This window comes from Capricornis sumatraensis, chromosome 18, assembly GCF_032405125.1.
Source record: "Capricornis sumatraensis isolate serow.1 chromosome 18, serow.2, whole genome shotgun sequence".
Taxonomy (NCBI): Eukaryota; Metazoa; Chordata; class Mammalia; order Artiodactyla; family Bovidae; genus Capricornis; species Capricornis sumatraensis.
Window position 1 is genome coordinate 16,808,370 of NC_091086.1, and position 22,884 is coordinate 16,831,253.

The 22,884-nt window shown below is 42.0% G+C and overlaps 1 protein-coding gene and 1 pseudogene across 1 annotated transcript in view; both read right to left on the bottom strand.

The window, feature by feature from the left end:
- The window catches only part of MCCC2 (methylcrotonyl-CoA carboxylase subunit 2), a 74,484-nt gene extending 52,825 nt beyond the window's left edge, over positions 1 to 21,659 (bottom strand). Inside the window, exons 1-6 of the mRNA XM_068990502.1 lie at positions 21,425 to 21,659; positions 19,579 to 19,645; positions 12,874 to 12,958; positions 11,120 to 11,221; positions 7,441 to 7,568; positions 5,884 to 5,996 (exon numbers count right to left, since the gene is read on the bottom strand). Of these exons, the coding sequence (XP_068846603.1) occupies positions 5,884 to 5,996; positions 7,441 to 7,568; positions 11,120 to 11,221; positions 12,874 to 12,958; positions 19,579 to 19,645; positions 21,425 to 21,553 (624 nt within the window). The 5' untranslated portion in view covers positions 21,554 to 21,659. The remainder of the gene's footprint in view (positions 1 to 5,883; positions 5,997 to 7,440; positions 7,569 to 11,119; positions 11,222 to 12,873; positions 12,959 to 19,578; positions 19,646 to 21,424) is intronic.
- On the bottom strand, positions 17,228 to 17,650 carry LOC138094639 (peptidyl-prolyl cis-trans isomerase FKBP2 pseudogene; annotated as a pseudogene).
- Positions 21,660 to 22,884: the final 1,225 nt, after the last annotated feature.

Below are 22,884 nucleotides of genomic sequence, written 5' to 3' on the forward strand. Positions count from 1 at the left end.
AAGACTAGAAGAGGCACCATAGATGCTAGTGTATGATAACAATTAGATTTTTTTAAATTTGACAAGGTTCACAGAATGTAGGGGTACTTCCCTGGTGGTCCATTGGCTAAGACTCCATGCTCCTAATACAGGGGGCCTGAATTAGATCCCTGGTCAGGGAACCAGATCCCATACACCACAACTAAAAGATCCTGTATGCTGCAACTAAGACCCATGCAGTCAAATAAATAAATATTTATTAAAAAAAAAAAAAAGAATACAGGAAGGCAAACCATAACCACAAACAATCCTACTGGCATGAAATACAAAAAAAAAACAAACGTTAAAAGAAGGAACTCAATTAATGAAATACTGATGTTAAAATTTTTAGGAAATATGGACTTTCCTCTTGGTCCAGCGGTTAAGAATCCACCCGCCAACAGAGGGAACGTGGGTTTGATCCCTGGTCGGAAAGATTTCATATGCCGGGGATCAGCTAAGCCCATGCGCCACAACTACTGAGCCCACTCTCTAGAGCCTGTGCTCCACAACAAGAGAAGCTACGGCAACGAGAAGTCCTGGCATGGCACAGCCCAGCTGGAGAAGAGTCCTCGCCTGCTGCAACTAGAGAACGCCCACACAGCAATGAAGACCCAGTGCAGGCAAAAATAAACAAATGAATAAAATTTTTAAAACGTTTTAAGAAATAAAAATTAAATATGCAAACTGAAGGCATTCAGTCAAATGCCTCAGACATACTATTTTATGATAAGCAGAAAATTGCTTATTAAAAATATAGGACACTTTTAATTGTAAAAAGACTCGGTTTTTAAAATACTCTTTAGGCTTCAGGTTCCACAGGAGCAGAGACTCTACCTAGTTTTACTCACCAGTGCAGGGCCTGGCTTAGAGTAGCTTCTCCATAAATATTTGCTGGATGTTGGTTGACGTATTATGTGGTTTCTACAGAAGCTACATGAACCAAAAGCCATAGCACAGAAGAAGCATGCAAGGCGGCAGAAGCCTACAGTGGGTTCAGTGTCCACACTCTGGAGCCTGTGAATGTGATCTTACTGGGGGGTGAAAGGGGTAGGCTGGGAGGGGTGTGGGGGGAGGTCTTTGCAGATGTAATTAAGTTAAGGATCTTGAGATAAGATCATTCTGGATTACCCAGGAGTAATCCAGTGATAAGAGGAGGAGATAGGACTCAGAGCAGAAGGCCATGTGAAGATTGAGACAGAGACTGGAGTCATGCGGCCACATGCCAAGGGAACGCCTGGAGCCATCGGAAACCCAAGGAGATGAGCCTTGCGAAGTAGCGTGGCCCTGGTGCTACCTTGATTTCAGACATCTAGCCTCAGAAATTTCTCCTAAAAGACAAAAGATCACAATAAGGATTTCTTACCAGACAATGGATGGAAGGGCTGACTGCGCAAAAGTGAACAAAGTTGAAGTTTCTGTTTAGATAAACAAAGCATAGAGGTAGGCAAGGTCATCACATAACAGTAACCTGCTAAGTCACTTAGCCGTGTCTGACTCTTTGTGACCCCACGGACTGTAGCCCACCAGGCTCCTCTGTCCATGGAGTTTTCTAAGCAAGAATACTGGAGTGGATTGCCATTTCCTTCTCCAGGGGACCTTTCTGGCCCCAGGGATCGAACTTGCATTTCTTAGGTCTCCTGCATTGGCAAGAGGGTTCTTTACCACCAGCGCCACCTGGGAAGCTCACATAACAGTAACAGTAAAATACAGAATAAAAATAACAATACATTGTATTGGGAGAATATAAAGAAGAGATATAATAATTGCAGGTGATGACTAATTAGAGTATTAATAAAAATACTAAAAACTTAAGAAATTCAATGACAACAAAAGACCCAAAGGAATGGCATACATTTCAAACATACAAGAAAGATTAGAGTAAAATAAATATTCTTTACCTAATACCCAGTCTCAATAAATCTTGACATTTAGCTAACTTTACTTCTGAATTTTTTTAAAAGAATGAAATATTTCAGATACAGTTGAAGGCTCTACGGACCTCCTACTGGCCTTTTTCTCCTCCCTCCCACCTCAAAAGTAACCACTGTTCTAGAGTTGAGTGTATCTTTCCCATGTACCTATTTAGACACAAATAATAGATTATTTGATATATTTAACATTTGCATACAGAGCAACTGGTCATACATTTACTTTTTTTTAACCCAACATATTCTTTGAGACTTCTTTCTATTGATGCATACAATTCTAGTTTGTTCATTTTTTAAAAAATTATTTTTAGTTGGAGGACACTTGCTTTACAATATTGTGATGGTTTCTGCAATACATCAACATGAATCAGGCATAGGTATACACATGTTCTCTCCTTTTTGAACCTCCCTCCTACCTCCCACCCCATCCCACCCCTCTAGGTTGTCACAGAGCACTGGATTGAGCTCCCTGCATCATACAGCAAATTTTCAGAGGCTATCTAATTTTACATGGTATGCACATGTTTCAATGCTACTCTCTCAATTTGTCCTGCCCTCTCCTTTCCACTGTGTCCACAAGTATGTTCTCTATGTCTGCATCTCCAGTGCCGTCTTGCTGATAGGGTCATCAGTACCACCTGTCTAGATTCCGTATCTATATGTTAACATACAATATTTGTCTTTCTCTTTCTGACTTACCTCTCTCTGTATAATAGGCTCTAGGTTCATCCACCTCATTAAAACTGACTCAAATGCATTCCTTTTTATGGCAGAGTAATATTTCACTGTATATATGCACAACAACTTCTTTATATATTCATCTGTCGATGAACATCTAGGTTGCTTCCATTTTCTAGCTATTGTAAATAGTGCTGCGATGAACATTGGAGTACATGTGCCTTTTTGAATTATGGTTTTCAGGGTATATATGCCCAGTAGTGGGATTGCTGGTAGTTTTATTCCTGATTTTTTTAAGAAATTTCCATACTGTTCACCATAGCAGCTACATTAATTTGCATTCCCACCAATAGTGCAAGAGGGTTCCCTTTTCTCCACATCTTCTCCAGCATTTATTGTTTGTAGATCTTTTGATAATGCCCATTCTAAGTGGTGTGAGGTGATATCTTATTGTAGTTTTGATTTGCATTTCTTTAATAATGAGTGATATTGAGTATCTCTTCATGTGTTTATTAGCCATCTGTATGTCTTCTTTGGAGAAATATCTGTTTAGGTCCTCTGTCCACTTTTTGATTAGGTTGTTTTTCTGGTATTGAGTTGAATGAGCTGCTCATATATTTTAGAAATTAATCCTTTGTCAGCTCTTTCATTTGCTATTATTTTCTCCTATTGAGGGTTTTATTTTTACTTTGTTTATAGTCTCCTTCACTGTGCAAAAGCTTTCAAGTTTAATTAGCTCCTACTTGTTTATTTTTGTTTTTATCTCCATTACTTTGGGAGGTGGGTCATAGAGGGTCTTGACGTGATTTATGTCAAAGAGTGTTCTGCCTATGCTTTCCTCTAAGAGTTTTATAGTTTCTGGTCTTACATTTAGGTCTTTAATCCATAGTTCATTCATTTTAACAGCTGAAGATTATAACTCTCCCATGAACGGTCATTTACTGTGTTCTTCAATCTTTGTTATAAAAAATAATGCTACAAGTAACATTCTTATGCATGTCTCCTCATACATATTCTAGAATTGCTCCAGAGTATCACCCTAAAATAGCAATTACTCAGTGTCCTTCCTTTTTAAAAACTCATTTCCTTTGGAACTAACCATTACTACAGCATAACAATATTCCCATATTTAGTAGATTAATCTGACTAGGCTTTCTGTGGAAAAAGACTAAATTGTGTATTGATCATCCTTTGTCTCTTTATCCAGTTCTGTTTTTCTTTATAAAACTTATCAGTTTGAAATTATCATGTACTTGAGATCGGTTCAAGATGGCAGAGTTCAAAGACTGTGCTCATCTTCTGCCAGAGCAGCAAAATTGCAACTAGCTGTTGAATAACCATCAACAGGAAGACATTCCTCCACCAAAAAGAGATACCCCACATCCAAGGACAAAGGAGAAGCTGCAATGAAATGGTAGGAAGGGCACAATCACCATAAAATCAAATGCTAATCTTGCGGGGTGGGTGAACCACAAACTGGAGAAAATAATACCAAAGACGTTCTCGCACAATTGTGAAGGTTCTAGACCCCACATCAGGCTCTCCAGCCTGGGGATCTTGCCAAGGGACTGGGAATCACCAGGGGATCTGACTTTGAAGGCCAGCGGGACCTGATTACAGGACCTCCACAGGACTGGGGGAAACAGAAACAAATCGATGTGTGCACCAGGTCCCAGAGGAAAGAACACTGACCCTACAGGAAACTGAGTCAGACCTACCCGTGAGTGTGTGAGGGTCTCCTGCAGAGGCGTGGGTGGGCAGTGGCCTGCCATAGGGAGAAGGGCACTGGTAGCAGCAGCCCTGGGCGATGGGTCTCAGCATAAGTTCTCTTGAAGGATGCCAACAGCCCTATCACAGAGCCTCAAGGGGCTTCCCAGGTGGCTAGTGGTAAAAGCCCATCTGTCTATGCAGGAGATAAAAGAGACATGGGTTTGATCTCTGGATAGAAGATCTCCTGGAGGAGGAAATGGCAACCCACTCCAGTACTCTTGCCTGGAGAATCCCACAGACAGAGGAGCCTGGCGGACGACAGTCCATAGGCTCGCGAAGAGTCAGATATGACTAAAGTGACTTAGCACACATAGCACAGAGCCTCTAGACTCTAGGACTTGGTCAGTTCCAAGCCAAACAACTAACAGGGAGGGAGCACAGCCCCACCCATCAGCAGACAACTGTATTAAAGTTTTATCGAGCATGGCCCTGCCCACCAGAGTAAGAGACAGTTTTGCCCACAGCCAGTCCCTCCCATCAGGAAGCTTGTATAAGCCTCTTATCCTCATCCACCAGAGGGCAGACAGAAGAAATAAGAACTACAATCCTAGCAGCCTCAGAACTAATACCACAATCACAGAAGGCTAACTAAAATGAAAAGAATAGGATTATGTCCCAGATGAAGGAACAAGATAAATCCCCAGAAAAACAACTAAACAAAGCAGAAATAGGCAACCTCCCAGAAAAAGAATTCAGAATAATGATAGTGAAGATGATAATGTTTCAGGATCTTGAAACAATGGAGAAGATGCAAGAAATGTTTCCAAAGACCTAGAAGAACTAAAGAACAGAAATGAACAATATACTAGAAGGAATCAATAGCAGAATAACTGAGACAGAAGAATGGATAAATGACCTGAAGACAGAATGGTAGAAATCAATGCTGCAAAACAGAACATAGGAAAGAGAATGAAAAGAAATGAAGACAACCTAAGAGACCTCTGGGACAACATTAAATGCACCAACATTCGTATTATATGGGTCCCAGAGGAGAAAGAGAAAGGACCTGAGACAATATTTGAAGAGATAATAGCTGAAAACTTCCCCAACATGGAAAAGGAAAGAGTCAACCACGTACAAGAAGCACAGAGAGTCCCAGGCAGGATAAACCAAAGGAGAAACACACCAAGACACACAGTAATCAAATGGACAAAAATTAAAGACTAAGATAAAATATTAAAAGCAACAAGGGAAAAAGACAGACAACATACAAGGGAAACCTCATAAGGTTATCAGCTGATTTCTTGAAAACTAAATTGTGTATTAAATTCTCTTTGGGAACTTCCCTGGCATTCCAGTGGTTTGGATTCCATGCTCTCAATGCCAAGGGCCTGGGTTCAATCCCCAGTCAGGGAACTAAGACCCCATAAGCTGCATGGCATAGCCAAAAAAAAAAAGTAAAATTCTCTTTTAAGTCATCTCAGAATACCTGGTTAGCAAAAACATTTGATGCAAAAAGCAACATATCTCATTAATAAGAAATTACCTGTGTAATGCTTTTAGAAGACATAACTGCCTGATTGTAGAATATGCGGCCAAAGTGATCTCGATCTGGAAATACCTCTGCTTGTCGAGGTAAGTTTGCCCCTCCTGAATCAACTGAAGGCAGGGGAAATAACAGATATAAGTACATCTCAATGAACAAAACATCCTATACACAGGAAGACTTGTCTCAATGATAATAGCACCAGTTCTTAATTACATTCACACACAAAAATTTGCTCTATCTTTCTACCAATCCTCCCACACAGCCCCCTAAATTGTATTGCTTTCTTCAAACATATTAGGCTCTCCTACCCCTATGCAAAATTCCACGTGAAATATTTAGGACATTCTCTGCTTTGAGGATTAGCCCCAGAAATCGCAAAAAAATCCTTAACCAGTTCAGCTGAAAATGAATCTCTCTCTCTCTCTTTTAAAACAATCCAAAAATCATCTACCGAATTCATGGGATAATTTTATCACACATCGCCCTCTGTTTCTCTTTTTACTGTAGATAGCAGTGGTGGATAAGAATGTCAGCTGAATTCAAAACAGAATTTCATTACTTCACAGCTGTGTGACCACAGAAGCATTTCTGAGCCATTCTATGCCTCAGTTTCCCCACCTGTGAAATGAAGGTAACAGCAGTGTACCACAGGGTCGTTATCAGGATGGCATGAAATAGTGCATGCAAAGCCCTTGGTTCAGCGCGTACTGTGAGTACAGAGTCAATGTTACAGAAAGCTAGCTAGTCTTATACCTATCAGTGTGAGTCTTCTATTGATGTTTAATACATTATATCCTGTCTCCAATTCACTATGAGGAAGACAGACAACACAGCACCCTTAACTGCATTCCCTACAGCATTGGGAACAGCAGTTGCAAGCTGTAGGGTCCCATCTGTTGTTTTCTATATGTGCAAAGCAGCTCACACTCTAAGTCAGTCAGGTAAATTCACTTTCATAGGAAAAAGAAATCTCATCTGAAATGAACAACAGATACTGGTGTTTTTACAAACTAAGCTAATATCCAGGAAGTGCCAATTTTAAACTGCTTTGCTTTTATGTTCTTTTAAAAATATCCTTAAATTTAATTATTAATGTATTTTAATTCCAAATATAAATTTACTTTCACTGAAAATTAAATTCCTTTAAATTATGTTTGCCCAAATTATGTACATACTCAAGCATTTAACCTAGTACCTGACTCTCAAGAGACTCATAAATATTAGCTATTATTTTTTCTTAGTTTGAATCCATTATGATGAATAGAAAAACAAAAATATATAGAAGAAAAAAACACCACTCATGTAGAGGAAAAAATAGCACACCCCAAAATAGTGTCAGGGATTCCTCCTCAGTGATGTTACAATGGGTAGTCCTTATTTACTTTTCCTCCCAGGGGTTTTAACAAAGAATAAGTATTTCTTTTGAAATTATGAGAGAAACCAATAGCTATTCTTGAAATGCCCACTGATAATGTTATATATATATATATACATCTTTCTAAACAATCTTTTACTTCTCTAGCTGAATAACAGTTTACAATTCTTATAACTTGCCCAAGTAAATGCAGGGGAGCCTGTTTTGCATTGCAATTTCTTGTGCTCGTAAGTGTTTCTTCACAGTCACTGGATAGTAGGTACCTCCTTTGACCGTGGCATCATTGGCAACAATCATGCATTCTACTCTGAAAGGCAGAAATTTCATTGGAGAGAGAATATAAGATATTTTTTTAAAGTAAAGACCAACTGCATCTCATTATAAGATACTCCCAATACAACCTGGCAATTTCCAGTATTAACACATATCACTAATGATAGCCATTAGTAGGCAATCTTATGGTATAGGAGCTTTAATCACTGTTCATATATTCATTTATATAAAATGAATCACTTTTAATTAGTTTACAAACTCATATCTGATTTTTTTAAAGAATTATCACCCCACATTAGCAGAGAAAAACTAACAACCTAAGCCACATTTTGCAATGTTCTTTCAATGAAACAGTCCTAACATGATAAGACGACGACAACAAATCCAAGTCTCAAGATGAGAAAATCCCTCATGATAAACTTCAGAATTTCCTTTTAGGAAGGTAATTTTCAAAAAGGAAAACCGAGCCATCGAAAGTACTTATGTTTCATATTTTCAAAAGTTCTTCATGTTACTGCCATATGCTTTTCTATAAAACTAAAAGAAGTTAAAAATACAACATTTATCCTGCGTAAAGTAACAATAGGTGCAAATTTTAAAATAGTATTTTTGAAAGCATATACTATAATGAGTCATTAGTGGCACCCTTTCTCACCAAAACCAGTCTGTCAGGTACCATGGCCCCCTAGCAACTAGCAAGAAGCGGGAAAGTGAATGAAGAGGGCTAGCAGAGAGCCTGCTGAGTGCTGCCAGGAAAACCGAGGACTGGAGGCTCACTCGAAAATTAAGAGGAGTGTGGTCTTCACAAAATTTAATCTGTATATTTATGATGTTTTCGTTACCTCACTTTATATTCTCTAGAATTCTAAAAAATAACTTCTTGAGTTCTTGTTGAACATGAACTAGAGAACAGCAACTGAGCCCACGACCTCAGGTAATGTTAAATTTCTTTCATTAGGGTATGTGGTTCCTCTCCTCTGAGTATCAATTTTATTCACTAGGTTATAGCAAGCACTTTCCCACATTAAAATTAACATTTTATAGAGTGGGAAGTACATTTTTAATGACTTTAATATTAAATAAATCACTTCAAAAGGAACTGAGGCTCTTGGCAGGTTGCTGGGCCATAACCCCACACCTCCAGAGTATGGTCACTCTTCCCTTTCCTGGGGGTGCTGCATTAGAAAAGCTTAAGAAGTTCTGGTGCAGGAGAGAGCCCAGGCTATGAAGTCAGGCAAAGGGAGGCTGAAGTTCTGACTCTGTCACTTGCCCCATCAACCTTGGACAAGAGACATTACTATTAACTTTTACTTGTTTTATGGAAACATCACAGGACTTCCCTTGTGGTCCAGTGGTTTAAAAACCATCTTCCAATGCAGGGGACATTGGTTTGATCCCTGGTCTGGGAGGATTCCACATGCCCCAGGATAACTAAATTCATGTGCCACAACTACTAAACCCGTGCTCTAGGGCATGCGAACCACAACCACTGAGCCCCAGTGCCACAACTACTGAAGCCTGCACATCCTAGAGACTGTGTTCTGCAACAGAGAATCCATCGCAGTAAGAAACCTGTGCATCACAACTGGAGAAAATAACCCCCGCTCACTGCAACTAGAGAAAGAGCACGTGCAGCAATGAAGACCTAGTGCAGCCCCCCGCCAAAAAAAAAACAAAACAAAAGCACAGACATAGTACAGGATGAGAAGCAAAATAAGTCCACAAAATATTCTATTAGAGACTTCTCTGGTGGTCCAGTGGTCAAGAAGCCACGCCTCCACTGCATGGGGCATGGATTCGATCCCTGGTTGGGGAAGTAAGATCTCGCATGCCGCAAGGCACGGCTAAAACGAAAATACATACATTGTATTAGACACCTATTGATTTTGCCTATCCAGCATCTATTATATTGGCAACAAAACTAAACTTTCTTTCAGAAACTGCTTCTTCTCTGTTTTTAATCCATGTGGTTCTAGCAGGACTGACCCCAAAGACCATCCATCTTCAGAGGTGAGCACAAGGACCACGCCCTTCTACTCAGGGTCCATGTGGCGGGTTCAGCGATGGGCCCTGGCCCTAGGTCTGTGCCCTCAGGAACTCTCCTCTTACTGCAGCTGCTAAGTTTATGGAGCAGAAGCTGGGGAAGCCTACGGCCAGCTCTGGCTCAAGGCTTGAACAGACTGCCTGAGAACAAAACCAAAAACCAGCCTGGTGGCCTGATGATGCTGTTTGAACTCCTAGATCTGGCTTGGCCCCAAATCAGTTAAGAGTCAACAAATCTTTTTTTATTTAAACTAGTTTAAACACGTATCATCTGCTAGAGAAAGGGTGCTAACCATATTCAACCGTATGATTATGTAAGAAAGGTCACTTTAATTATAGCGAAGTACTACTTTAGATGTTTTGAATAAGTGAATTCTTTTCCAGTCATACTATCCAACACCAGAGCAGCTTCAGGAAAAAGACAAAATCTGTCTGGTCTTGGCCCCTGCCTCCATGGAATCTTGTGAGCTAAAGTGCACACTCAATATTGAGCCCTGGCTACTGATCTTCATAGAGAGCCTTAGAGAATGGGTGTCTGAGAAGAGCACTGATACAAAGTTTAAAATCTTCAGTGGAATGAAGCAAGGCTGTGTTCTGGTCCCTACCCCTCTGTTTCTTCGATTTATCACTGGGGCGTAACATTTAGGAGTTAAAGAAGGAAGCGAGAAAGAAGCAACAATGGTGAACGACTATAGTCACACCTCCCACTAAGGCACAAATCATGGGGTGAAGGTGGAGGGACACACACGTAAATCAGAATCCGAGTCCAGGGCAATTGTATCAGGCTGCCTGATCTCGAAGTCAAGTTTTGCCAATGGCTTGATCTTTGGCAAGTTATTTTAACACTCCAAGGTAGTTTCCTTACCTGCAGAATGGTGATGATTGTAATAGCACCCCTTCTCACAGGACTGTGGTGAAGATTAAGACAACTAGGCAGTGGGAAGTGTTTATTGCAGTACAAGTATGGTCAGTGTGAGAGCATACAAAAATACACACAAACAAATGTAATATCTAGCAATCAAGATGTCCTAAGTCTATGGTGGTTCTCAAAGGATAGCACTGGAGAATCTGAAGAGCTTGTTTAAATGCTGATTTCGGGGCTCAACTCCCTGAATATGACTTAGTACTTTTTGGGAAAACCTGACCATTGACACTTCTAACAAGCTCTCACATGAGGCTGATGTTCCCTGGGGACCACACTCCAAGAACTACTCCTCTAAGACAGCGGTTTTTTGCTCTAGATGTGCAAGAGATCACCTGCAGAGCCTTGGAAAACTACCCAGGTCAAGTCCAAACCCTGGAGATTCTGATTAAGTATGAAGATTTGGATTGGGTCCCCAGGATCACGGCTTGGGGTTTTTCCCTTCAGTTTCCATCCCTGAAGTTTCACAGATGAATCTAACACATCTGGGTAGGAAGCCTCAGATCTAAACAGTACCACTAGCATGACACTCACACACTCACATGCGACGCGGTGAGTGCTGGCTGCCCTGCCCTGCCTGCTTCCTGACCCACAGGGCTGAGCACGGTCAGCATACTCACCCTGACACTCTCCCAATGCCTGTAATAACGCCACCTGCGGGGACCTCCTCATCACCATACAACTGGTAACCTGCAAACTGTGATAATTCCAGGAATGGAGACCTGAACAGAAGAAAGAATGCTGCTTGAATGAATGTTTTCTTTTTTAAAAATCATATTTGAGTAGTTACACGTGGAAAACGAAAAGATTTTTTTTTAAATGGGTCAACGTTTCAAATACGTGTGTTGGATATAAAGTCTACAAAACAGTCTAGTGTGAACACTTTGGAGATTGACACAATACAGCCACACAAAGGAACACATTTATCTTTGAAGATATTGTACAGATGTACTTATTGACATAGAAAGAGAACAGCAGCTGACACTCACGTAGCACTTAACCACGTGCCAGCCTCTCCTAGGAGCTTCGGGAATGCTAACTCATTCAGTCCTCAGGACTACCTTCTACTATAGATCCTACTAGGATCCCCGCTGACTGATGAGGAAACTGAAACGCAGTGATGAGGTCAGTTGTCTGAGGTCACACAACTACCAGTACATAGCAGAGCTGTTTTAATAAGCTCTTTAATAGGGGACCAAGCTCTTAACCACTGTTATTCTTCTCTCACTTAAATGTTCAAGATACATTAAGGGCGGTGGGGGAGGGGGAGAAGGGGGTTATAAAACACAAGATTCCATTTTTCTAAAACAAACAAACAGAAAAGTGTGTCTGATCCATATTTGCATGAAAATAGTGTCGGTGTTAATGGTATATACACTAGTGTGTTAATGCACACTAGGTGTTAACGCTGTTTGTCTCCAGGCTGGGCACGTGTGTGCATGTCCGCAGAAACGATACTACTGAATCTTCATTTATCTATCTGGTCCTGGCCCTTCCGCCCTCGAGCCCCAGAGTCTACTTACACCCGTGGCCAGAATACCTTTTTAAAATATAAGTCAGGTAAGTCCTACCAAGTCTTCCCATTTCTTTCAGAGTAAAAGTCCAAACTCTGACACTGACCCGCAAATGCGTTATGAATTTGACCCCATCTTCTGCTACTCCCCACTTCACCGAACCTCCACTCCCACGAGACGGCCTCCCGGGCCCTGTGGCATATTGGCATCTGTGACCCACTCCCAGCTCCCACCACAGAAACTTCGCACTGGCCACTCCGTCCACCTGTAACCCTCTCTCCCCAGATATATACAGCCCATCTCTCTCTGCTCCTTCCAGCCTTTGCTCAAATGTCACCACCTCAGCGAGGCCGATCCTAACCACCTCATTTGAAACTGCAACTTGCTCTTCATCTTTCTCTCTTGTAACGCTGGTCTACCTTTTCTTTTTTTCCCATAACTATCACCTTCTGACATACTATGTAATTTGTGACATTTATCAATTATTTTCTCTCCTCCTACTCCCCTGTAAGCTCCAGCAGGGCAAGGAACTTGGTCTGCTCTGTTCAGTGAGGCATCGCTAGCACCTAGAATAGCACCTGACGTTAAGCAGCCTCACAACAAACACTTGTTGCTGAAGCTTAGGTAAGAACCAGAACTTAAAACCACTTATTTCACAAAACTTTCTAAGATGGGAATTTCCTGGCGGTCCAATGGTTAGGACTCTGCACCTCACTGCCAAGGGCCTGGGTTCAATCCCTGGTTGGGGAACCAAGATCCCGAGAGCTGCACAGCACAGCCAAAAAAGAAAAAAAAAAAAAAACTAAGAAAGCACCATAGAACAGAGGACACCCTGAGCCAACACCTGGGTATGTACCAACCCTGGGTCTAGAAGATTGTCAATTCTTTCTCTGGGTAACAGTTTTCCTCTTGATATGTGACGTGCTCTGGCTTTCTCACCACCTCCTGTGATTAAAAAAAAACATGGTAGATGAGATGAATTCAATATAAGGTCTCCATTCAACTGAATACCAGAAAAACATATAACACTAAATGCAAAAAATAAAAATAAAAAATTAACATACCCTATGAAAAACAGATAATTTTTCAGATCATTCAAACTGGAATTTTTTTAAAAATCAGTATATTATAAGCCCACAGTATATTATACATTTTCTAAATTCCGCAGTAGTTACTTAAGGGAATAATGCAATACGTTTCTCTGCATCTCACATACTGCAAATACTGTCTCATCTCCACCACACTTCATCCATTATAAATATCTAGCACTGTACTATATGCTCTATGAAATCTAAAATGTTTCTAACATCATCTGTACCAGGTAAAAAGCATTTTCTGACTTCCATAATATACACAACAAATCTTAGCTACAGGTGCCACTCTGTGTGCATGCTAAATCGCTTCAGTCGTGTCCGACTCTGCGACGCCATGGACTGTAGCCCTCCAGGCTCCACTGTCCATGGGATTCTCCAGGCAAGAACACTGGAGTGGGTTGCCATTTCCTCCTCCAGGGGATCTTCTTGATCCAGGGATCGAAACTGGGTCTCTTATGTCTCCTGCGTTGGTAGATGGGTGCTTTACCACTAGCGCCACCTGGGAAGCCAGGGTGCCACTAGTGACCCGTCACTTTTAAGGCCCTCAAACAGGAGAGAGTTGAACACATCATATAATAATTGAACAGTCCCTCTGGGGATTTCCCTGCGGTGCCGGGGTTCAGACTTTGTGCTTTCACTGCAGGCGGCGTAGGCTGGATTCCTGGTTGGGGGAACTAAGACTGTGCATGCCACAGTCTGGGCCCAAAGAGAAAAAAACAGGCCCCTCTTGTTACTATCCTGACTCAGATGGTCTTCAGTGTTTCCCGACTTTGCCCCAGACAAAACGAAATCACAGTGACTGAAGTGCTCGCTGGGGTAACCAACCAGAGGAGGCTGTTTGAGGTGAGGGGTGCACCGAGCCTAACCCAGCCTGAGAGCAGCCAGGCTCAGTACCTGGGAAATAGCCACACCCTACCCTCAGCAAACCACAGCAACCGAGCAGAACAGACCATCGTATTGCACCTTAATATCTTTACTTTCACTGCTGCCTAAGAATTCCATCTTAATAAACTCCTTGTCCACTGAAATGTTTAGCTATTTTTAAAAATGATTTGTTTTCTTAGGTGAGAAAATACATTCATACAGATTTCAAAGAAGCCTCCAGGTAGCACAACTTTATTTTCAAATCAAGACTTTGCTGTATCTAAGGGGATGTTTTATTTTTTTCTGAAGAGGTAGAGGGCTTATTTCTAAGACTAAGCCTGCCTTAAGGTAACCAAGAAGAACATATCATACATCTAATCTTTTTAAAAGAGAATAATTTGGGGAGGGAAAGACTTACGAGATAGTATGAATTAAATCAAAGAAACTCCTCCTTTCTCCCAGCCCCAGGGAATTCAGAGTTCCTAAGCAAGGTGTGCGTGGGGGTAGGAGAGAGTGGGGAACAGGAGGGTAACAAAGGGCAGAGGAAACTTCTGAGAGTGACATTTTCATCATCTTGATGGCAGGGACAGTTTCACAGGTATATACATATGTCAAAACGCATCAAACTGCACACTTAAAATAATGCAGTTTATCACATGCCAATTATACCTCAATACAGTGCTTAAAAACAAATATTAAAGAAAAGTGAACCTAAGGCACTACAAAGAAGACCAGGCTTGGGTGAGGGTCTTTGGAGAGCTGAGGGACGTATGGGTCCACTAACTGGCTAACAGTAAAAAGGGCAGCAGGGGAGGGTGAGATGAAAAAGAGGTAAGAAAATAGACATGTGGCTTTTTTTTGTTTTAATACTTCAGTTCAGTTCAGTCGCTCAGTCGTGTCCCACTCCTTGCAACCCCATGAGCTGCAAAACGCCAGGCCTCCCTGTCCATCACCAACTCCCGGAGTTCACTCAGACTCACATCCATCGAGTCAGTGATGCCATCCAGCCATCTCATCCTCTGTCATTCCCTTCTCCTCCTGCCCCCAATCCCTCCCAGCATCAGGGTCTTTTCCAATGAGTCAACTCTTCACATGAGGTGGCCAAAGGACTGGAGTTTCAGCTTTAGCATCATTCCTTCCAAAGAACACCCAGGACTGATCTCCTTGAGAATGGACTGGTTGGATCTCCTTGCAGTCCAAGGGACTCTCAAGAGTCTTCTCCAACACCACAGTCCAAAAGCATCAATTCTTTGGCACTCAGCTTTCTTCCCAGTCCAACTCTCACATCCATACATGACTACTGGAAAAACCATAGCTTTGACTAGATGGACCTTTGTTGGCAAAGTAATGTCTGCTTTTTAATATGTTGTCTAGGTTGGTCATAACTTTTCTTTCAAGGAATAAGTGTCTTTTAACTTCATGGCTGCAGTCACCATCTGCAGTGATTTTGGAGCCCCCAAAAATAAAGTCTGACACTGTTTCCACTGTTTCCCCATCTATTTCCCATGAAGTGATGGGATCAGATGCCATGATCTTAGTTTTCTGAATGTTGAGCCTTAAGCCAACTTTTTCACTCTCCTCTTTCACTTTCATCAAGAGGCTTTTTAGTTCTTCTTCACTTTCTGCCATAAAGGTGGTGTCATCTGCATATCTGAGGTTGATATTTCTCCCAGCAATCTTGATTCTAGCTTGTGCTTCTTCCAGCCCAGCATTTCTCATGATGTACTCTGCATATAAGTTAAATAAGCAGGGTGACAATATACAGCCTTGATGTACTCCTTTCCCAATTTGGAATCAGTCTGTTGTTCGATGTCCAGTTCTAACTGTTGCTTCCTGACCTGCATACAGATTTCTCAAGAGGCAGGTCAGGTGGTCTGGTATTCCCATCTCTTGAAGAATTTTCCATAGTTTATTGTGATCCACACAGTCAAAGGCTTTGGCATAGTCAATAAAGCAGAAATAGATGTTTTTCTGGAACTCTCTTGCTTTTTCGATGATCCAGAGGATGTTGGCAATTTGATCTCTGGTTCCTCTGCCTTTTCTAAAACCAGTTTCAACATCTGGAAGTTCATGGTTCACGTATTGCTGAAGCCTGGCTTGGAGAATTTTGAGCATTACTTTTCTAGCGTATGAGATGAGTGCAACTGTGTGGTAGTTTGAGCATTCTTTGGCATTGCCTTTCTTTGGGATTGGAATGAAAACTGACCTTTTCCAGTCCTGTGGCTACTGCTGAGTTTTCCAAATTTGCTGGCATATTGAGTGCAGTACTTTCACAGCATTATCTTTCAGGATTTGAAAGAGCTCAACTGGAATTCCATCACCTCCACTAGCTTTGTTCGTAGTGATGCTTTCTAAGGCCCACTTGATTTCACATTCCAGGATGTCTGGCTCTAGGTGAGTGATCACACTATCGTGATTATCTTGGTCGTGAACATCTTTTTTGAAGTCACTCAGTCGTGTCTGACTCTCAGTGACCCCATGGTTGCAGCCCACCAGGCTCCTCCGTCCATGGGATTTTCCAGGCAAGAGTACTGGAGTGCGGTGCCATTGCCTTCTCTGTTAACACAAAACTACTACAGTACAAAAGGCAGAGACCAATGTATTCCAAATGGAATTCTTTTATGGTTTTCCTCAATTAACTTTGATTAATCTATTAAGTCAAAAGAAGAGAGAAATGTGTGCTTGGAGTAAATAATGCCTGTAATTCACAGACCCACTCTTGAGTCTCAAGTTACAAATGAAGTACTGAAAATGTTCAAGAGGGATTAAATAACTGGACCAAAGTGGCTTACTTATTACAGTAACTACCAGCCTCAAAATTCTACAGAGGATGAAAATACTGAGCTTATTTCTTCCCTAATACTTACACAAATGAATACACAATTTTAGATGATTTTTCTGTCCATCTGCCATTAATCAATTACCTTGTCTCCATCCTTAAAGTGCTCAGAAGAAAAAAACATATAAAAAATATTTTAATTTAAACAGAAATTGATCAAGATTTTGCCAAATTATTTCACAAATGACTCCTACTCAAAGTCTGTCCTCTGAATGTGATAAGATCATATCCAGGAATGCAACACCCTTAAACTACAGGTTGATAGACCAAACAGATCCCACCTATGAGGATATTGAAGAGAATCCTTTTTTTTTTTTTTTTTTTTGGCTTTTTTGGGGGGGTCTTAAGGGTTTTTTTCCTTTCTTTAAACAGCCTGGTCCCTGATGGGGACCTCTCCACCACCCTTCTCCAGTTTGGCTACAGTTCTGAATGTCGCTCGATTTTGAGCAGCTCCACCTCAAACCCCAAGGTTGCACCACCTGAAATCTTTGGGGGAGCTCCCCGATCTCCATATCCCAGCTCTGATGGACTCACCAGCTTCCGCTTTTCCCCCTCACACATCCCTAGCAGCCCCTGGTCCCAGCCCCGGATGACCTGGCCTGTGGCCAAGGAGAAGACAAAGGGCTGGTTCTGGGGCAGGCTGCTGTCAAACTCTGTGCCGTCTTCTAGCCTCCCCACTCAGTGTGTGCGCAGGACGTCCCCTTTGCGCGATTTGATGGGACAGGGGTCTACCCGCTTCTTGACTCTGATCTGCAGCTTCCGTTTGCCCTCGGCCCCTGTGGCTGTGACCAGGGCCCTCAGGCAGACAGACAGTACTGTCAAGACCCAGCTCAGCCTCATTTCTTCTCCTCTGTGCCCCCGGAGTCAGAGAATTCTTTTTAAATGAAGGCCATAAAATTCAAATAGCTCCTTCTCATGTACTTTAATATGAGGACTCTTACTTCGGAAATGGCTGTTATTTCAAGTCACAGAGCCTTCTAAAGTAAATTATCATATATACCAATAAAGGCACAACAGAAGTTGATGTAGTACTTATTTAAACATTAGCATTTTATATTCCTATGATGCAATTTCTTCCAAGAAAAAGAATGTCTATTATGTCCACAATTTAAAAATAAAAAATGACAATTTACAAAGTTTTTAGGAAATCTCATTTAATTAGCAATAAACCCACACAGAAATTATTTCCAAATTACACAACACAGCAGAAAAAGCACAATTATGCAAAATACAGTATATAGTATGAATATGACTAATGAATAGAGAATGTTTTTAGTTGCTTCAAGTAAAACAAAAAGTTCAGTGTGATCCTGTGACTGAAATGAAAAGCTTAAGAAGGAATAATTTAAAATACTGATGAGGAAGTTCTCTGGCGCTCTAGTGGCTAGGATTTGGTGCTTTCACTGCCATGGCCCAGGTTCAATCCCTGGTTGAGAAACTGAGGTCCCACAAGCCACAAAGTGTGGACAAAAAAAAAAAAAAAAATTAATGAATCTGAATTTCTACTTCCCCCCAAATAATGGTAGTGCTACATGAGCAGAAAAACTGACCAAATACTAGGAAAAAATAAAATGTCTACATGCCAACAAATGCAGGCTTTTTTTAATTGAAATATAGTTAAATAACAATATTGTTAGTTTCAGGTGTGCAGCAGAATGATTCATTTATATATACTTTTTCAGTTTATTTTCCATTATCAGTTATCACAACATAGTAAATACTGTTCTCCATGTTTAGTAAATCCATGTTGCCTATCTATTTTGTGTATATTAACTTTTTATCTGTTAATCACATACTCCTAATTTATCTCTCCCCCTTTCCTTTTCCTGAAGTCTGTTTCTTATGTCTTTCTGCCTGTTCCTGCAGTCAAATGCTCTACCACTGAGCTCTATCTGCATGTCTGTTTCTGCTTTGTATATAGATTCATTTGCATTATTTTTTAGATTCCATATATAAATGATAGTATATTTGTCTTTCTCTTCCTGACTTACTTCACTTAGTATGATATTCTCCAGGTCCATCCACGTTGCTAGAAATGGCAATATTCCATTCTTTTTATGACTGAGTATATATCCACATGGATATATATATACACACCACATCTTAAACCAATCACCTGTTGATGGGTTGTTTCCATGTCTTTAGCTCTGGTAAACCATGCTGCTATGAACACTGGGGAATTAAGACTTTTCGTCTTTTCCAGATATAAGCCTAGGAGTGGGATTTCTGGATCATATGGTAACTCTATTTTTACTTTTTAAGGACCTCCACACTGTGTTACATGGTTTCCCTGATGGCTCAGGGAAGAATCCACCTGCCAATGCAGGAGACATGGCTTCAATCCCTAGATGGAGAAGATTCCCTGGAGAAGCAAATGGCAACCCACTCCAGTATTTTTGCCTGGGAAACCCTATGGACAGGGGAGCCTGGTGGGCTACAGTCCTGCTGCTGCTAAGTCGCTTCAGTAGTGTCCGACTCTGTGCGACCCCACAGACGGCAGCTCACCAGGCTCCCCCGTCCCTGGGATTCTCCAGGCAAGAACACTGGAGTGGGTTGCCATTTCCTTCTCCAGTCCATGGGGTCGTAAAAGAGTCGGACACGAGTTAGCAACACCGACAACATACTGTCTCGCATAGTGGCTGCCCCAATTTACATTCCCACCAACAGCAAATGCACAGTCTTGAAGAGTCAAAGCGTTGATGCTACTAGTTTTTCTAAAACAAATAAAGGGACATCTTAATTAAGAGCATAAACTGAAGAGCGCTTACCTAGTCTGATGTTCTGTGCTCGCTCATGGAGTTGATTTACTAGTGCTTTCATCTGTTCATAGTTTTCCTAAAACAGAAGCAAGGAAAAAGAGGGAGAGTATTATAGGAAACCAATGAAGGTTTTTTGTTTTTTTTTTTATCATAACGAGGGTTAAGGAGCACAGCATTAGATGCCAACCGTATGTGGCCTCCACACTGGGCCACTTCTGTACTGAGCCAACTCCAACATATAAAAAAGATTAGTTCCTGCCTCTCTGTCTTTGCTCAATGTCTTCTGCACTGCCACAACCCCTCTCTAGTCCATCTATATAAATCTCACCTTCTATTTATCTATTTATCTATTTATTTATTGGCCACCCCTCAAGGCATGTGGAAGCTTAGTTCCCTGATCACAGATGAAATGCATGCCTCTGGCATGCGTGGAAACACTGAGTCTTAACCACTGGACTGCCAAAGAAGTCCCTCACCATCCCCTTTTAAAGCCTAATTCACATTCCATTTCATCTCCAACTTCATTTTTGGCTACTCCCACTCATTTTAACCACTTCCTTCCTTACATGTCTACTGAGCTTACCTCTATTTGTTTTACTTTGTTTGGGAATATAAGCTCTTTGAGGGTAAGAATGCCATCTTCTTTTTCTGTCCTATCAAACACTATTGTGAGGAGGCACCAACCAATTCAGAAATACTTGCTTTTACACTTACTGACAATTTACACTTAAAACAAAGCCCAGGGGAAAGCAGATCCTATTTTATGTTTTAAAAGGATCAGAGGGAAATTCCCTAGTAGTCCAGTAGTTAGGATTCCAGGCTTTCACTGCCCTGCCAAGGGCATGGATTCAATCCCTGGTTAAGGAGCTAGGATCCCACAAACCATGAGACACCGCCAAAAACCAGAAAAATAAAAACAGGATAAAATAATCCCAGCCTGCTTTTCCAGACAAGTGTGGCCATGTGACTAAAGTCTAACCAATGAGTTAGAAGCCACAGCGACTGAAGCCACGGGCCCAGAGCCTGTGCTCCACAAAAAGAGAAGCCACGGCAAGAAGCCCACACACTCCAACTAAAGGAAACAACAATGCCACCAAAAATAAACAATCTTTAAAAAAATAAATTAAATAAAATGTATCTCCTGAAAGTTATCTGCACAACTTAAACGTTATCTGTATAGGCTTAGAAACCATGGGATAGACTGAAAATTTCCAGCTGATATTTCATAAACCAGGAGTTAGTTGATTGTGTGACCTGTGGCACCTCCAAATTCCAAGAAAAGCTACTTAAATACAAGTATTTTCCATTAACATACCCAACTATCTCAAATCTAGTTTCCACAGACCAGGGTATCTGTGTGGTTCCCAAAGCTAGTTGCCTCCAAGGCCTTTGCCCCTCCTCACCCCCAACCTAATTAACCATGCAAACACCAGGACCCCGCCCTGGAAGACCAAAACGGCCCAGGGTGAGGCTTCAGTTCAGTTCAGTTCAGTCGCTCAGTCGTGTCCGACTCTGCGACCCCATGAATCACAGCACACCAGGCCTCCCTGTCCATCACCAACCTTAAGGCGGCTGTAACTGGAACAAGCTCCCGGAGAACCACTGGCTTTGAGAACCACTGATTTTAAAGATACAAAGGACCGTGCCAGGGTTAAAAGTGAACTAAAATGTATCTGATTTGTTTTCTTTTTCAAACTTCACGACCTCCTAGTGCGTCCCAGAATCACGACTGCGGACCCAGAGAAAGCAGGAGCTACAGTTAAAAGTAGCCTACCTTCTACGCTTCCCAGTCCGGCCAACACCTTGTCCCTTCCGTGAAGAGGAATCACTGACCCGGGCCGCTCACCCACCCTACCTGGTAGATGGCAGAGGTCGAGTCCGGTGGGGTGCCCAGGGTAGCCACGGAGTCCCCATGATAGGAACGCAGCGCTGGGGCAGCGGCGCGGGCGCACGGCCGCAGGGCTAATCTCAGAGCGGCCCACATGGCAGCAGGCACAGAGGCAGGAAGCTGCGTGAGAGAGCGGCCTGCACCGATTCGGACCCGAAGCTTTCCCCGCCAACTCCCCGGCTTCGGGATACACCTCGGCCCAGATTCTTGCTGTCCCAACTCGCCTGAAACCTCCGGGATTCTCCGGTCAGCCTAGACACGTGTCGGCGAACGCGGCCCCTAATTGGTCGATGTTGAGCACCACGCCCCCCCGAACTCAGCCAATGAGGGGCAGAGATGCAGCATCGCGAGGCCGGTCCTCTCCCGAGCCCTTTGAGCATTGCGAATCCCAGGACGGAGCTGCGGAGCTGCGGCTCAATTTCTTTGCTTGTCTGGGTGTTTCTTCTACGTGCTGTTTCCTTCTTCCCCTACTGCTAGAAAGGGTATTCCGGAACTTGAAAAAGCTTATTCTTATATGAGAGCTGGAAACCGAACAGGCTTATAAAACTGTCCTAAGAAATTAAACTCTTTAAAGGAGATAACCATCCATTCAACAACTATTTCTTCAGTGTCCCCTATCAGGTGCTCTTTTGGAGCTGGGGATACACTGGAGAACAGGCCAAACGTACTCTTTTATAAAGCGGAGAGAACATAAACAGTAAATTAAAAATTCTAGTAGTGATAAAGTACATCTTAGATGTACGATTATAACGTACTTCTAAAACCTAGCCTATAACAAGTCAGTTCGGTTCAGTCGCTCAGTGTGTCCGACTCTTTGCGACCCCATGAACAAAAGCACGCCAAGCTTCCCTGTCCATCACCAATTACCAGAGCTTGTTCAAATTCATGTTCAGCGAGTCGGTGATGCCATCCAACCATCTCATCCTCTGTCCTCCCCTTCTCCTCCTGCCTTCAATCTTTCCCAGCATCAGGGTCTTTTCCAATGAGTCAATTCTTCGCATCAGGTGGCCAAAGTATTGGAGCTTCAGCTTCAGCATCAGTCTTTCTAATGAATATTCAGGACTGATTTCCTTTAGGATTGACTGATTGGATTTCCTTCCAGTCCAAGGGACTCTCAAGAGTCTTCTCCAACACCACAATTCAAAAGCATCAATTCTTCAGCACTCAGCTTTCTTTAAGGGCCAACTTTCACATCCACACATGACTACTGGAAAAACCATAGCTTTGACTGGACGGACCTTTGTTGGCAAAGTTGCCTATAACAGATCTGAGTGAAAAAGTGAAAAAGCTAGCTTAAAACACGATAGGAACTACATGGGATCTCATTGTTAAAAATGGCTCACAAACAAAATATAAAGTCACAGTGACCCATGAAACTGACTGCATTGCTCAAGTGACATCCTGTTTTATCCGTTGGCACTCTTTGC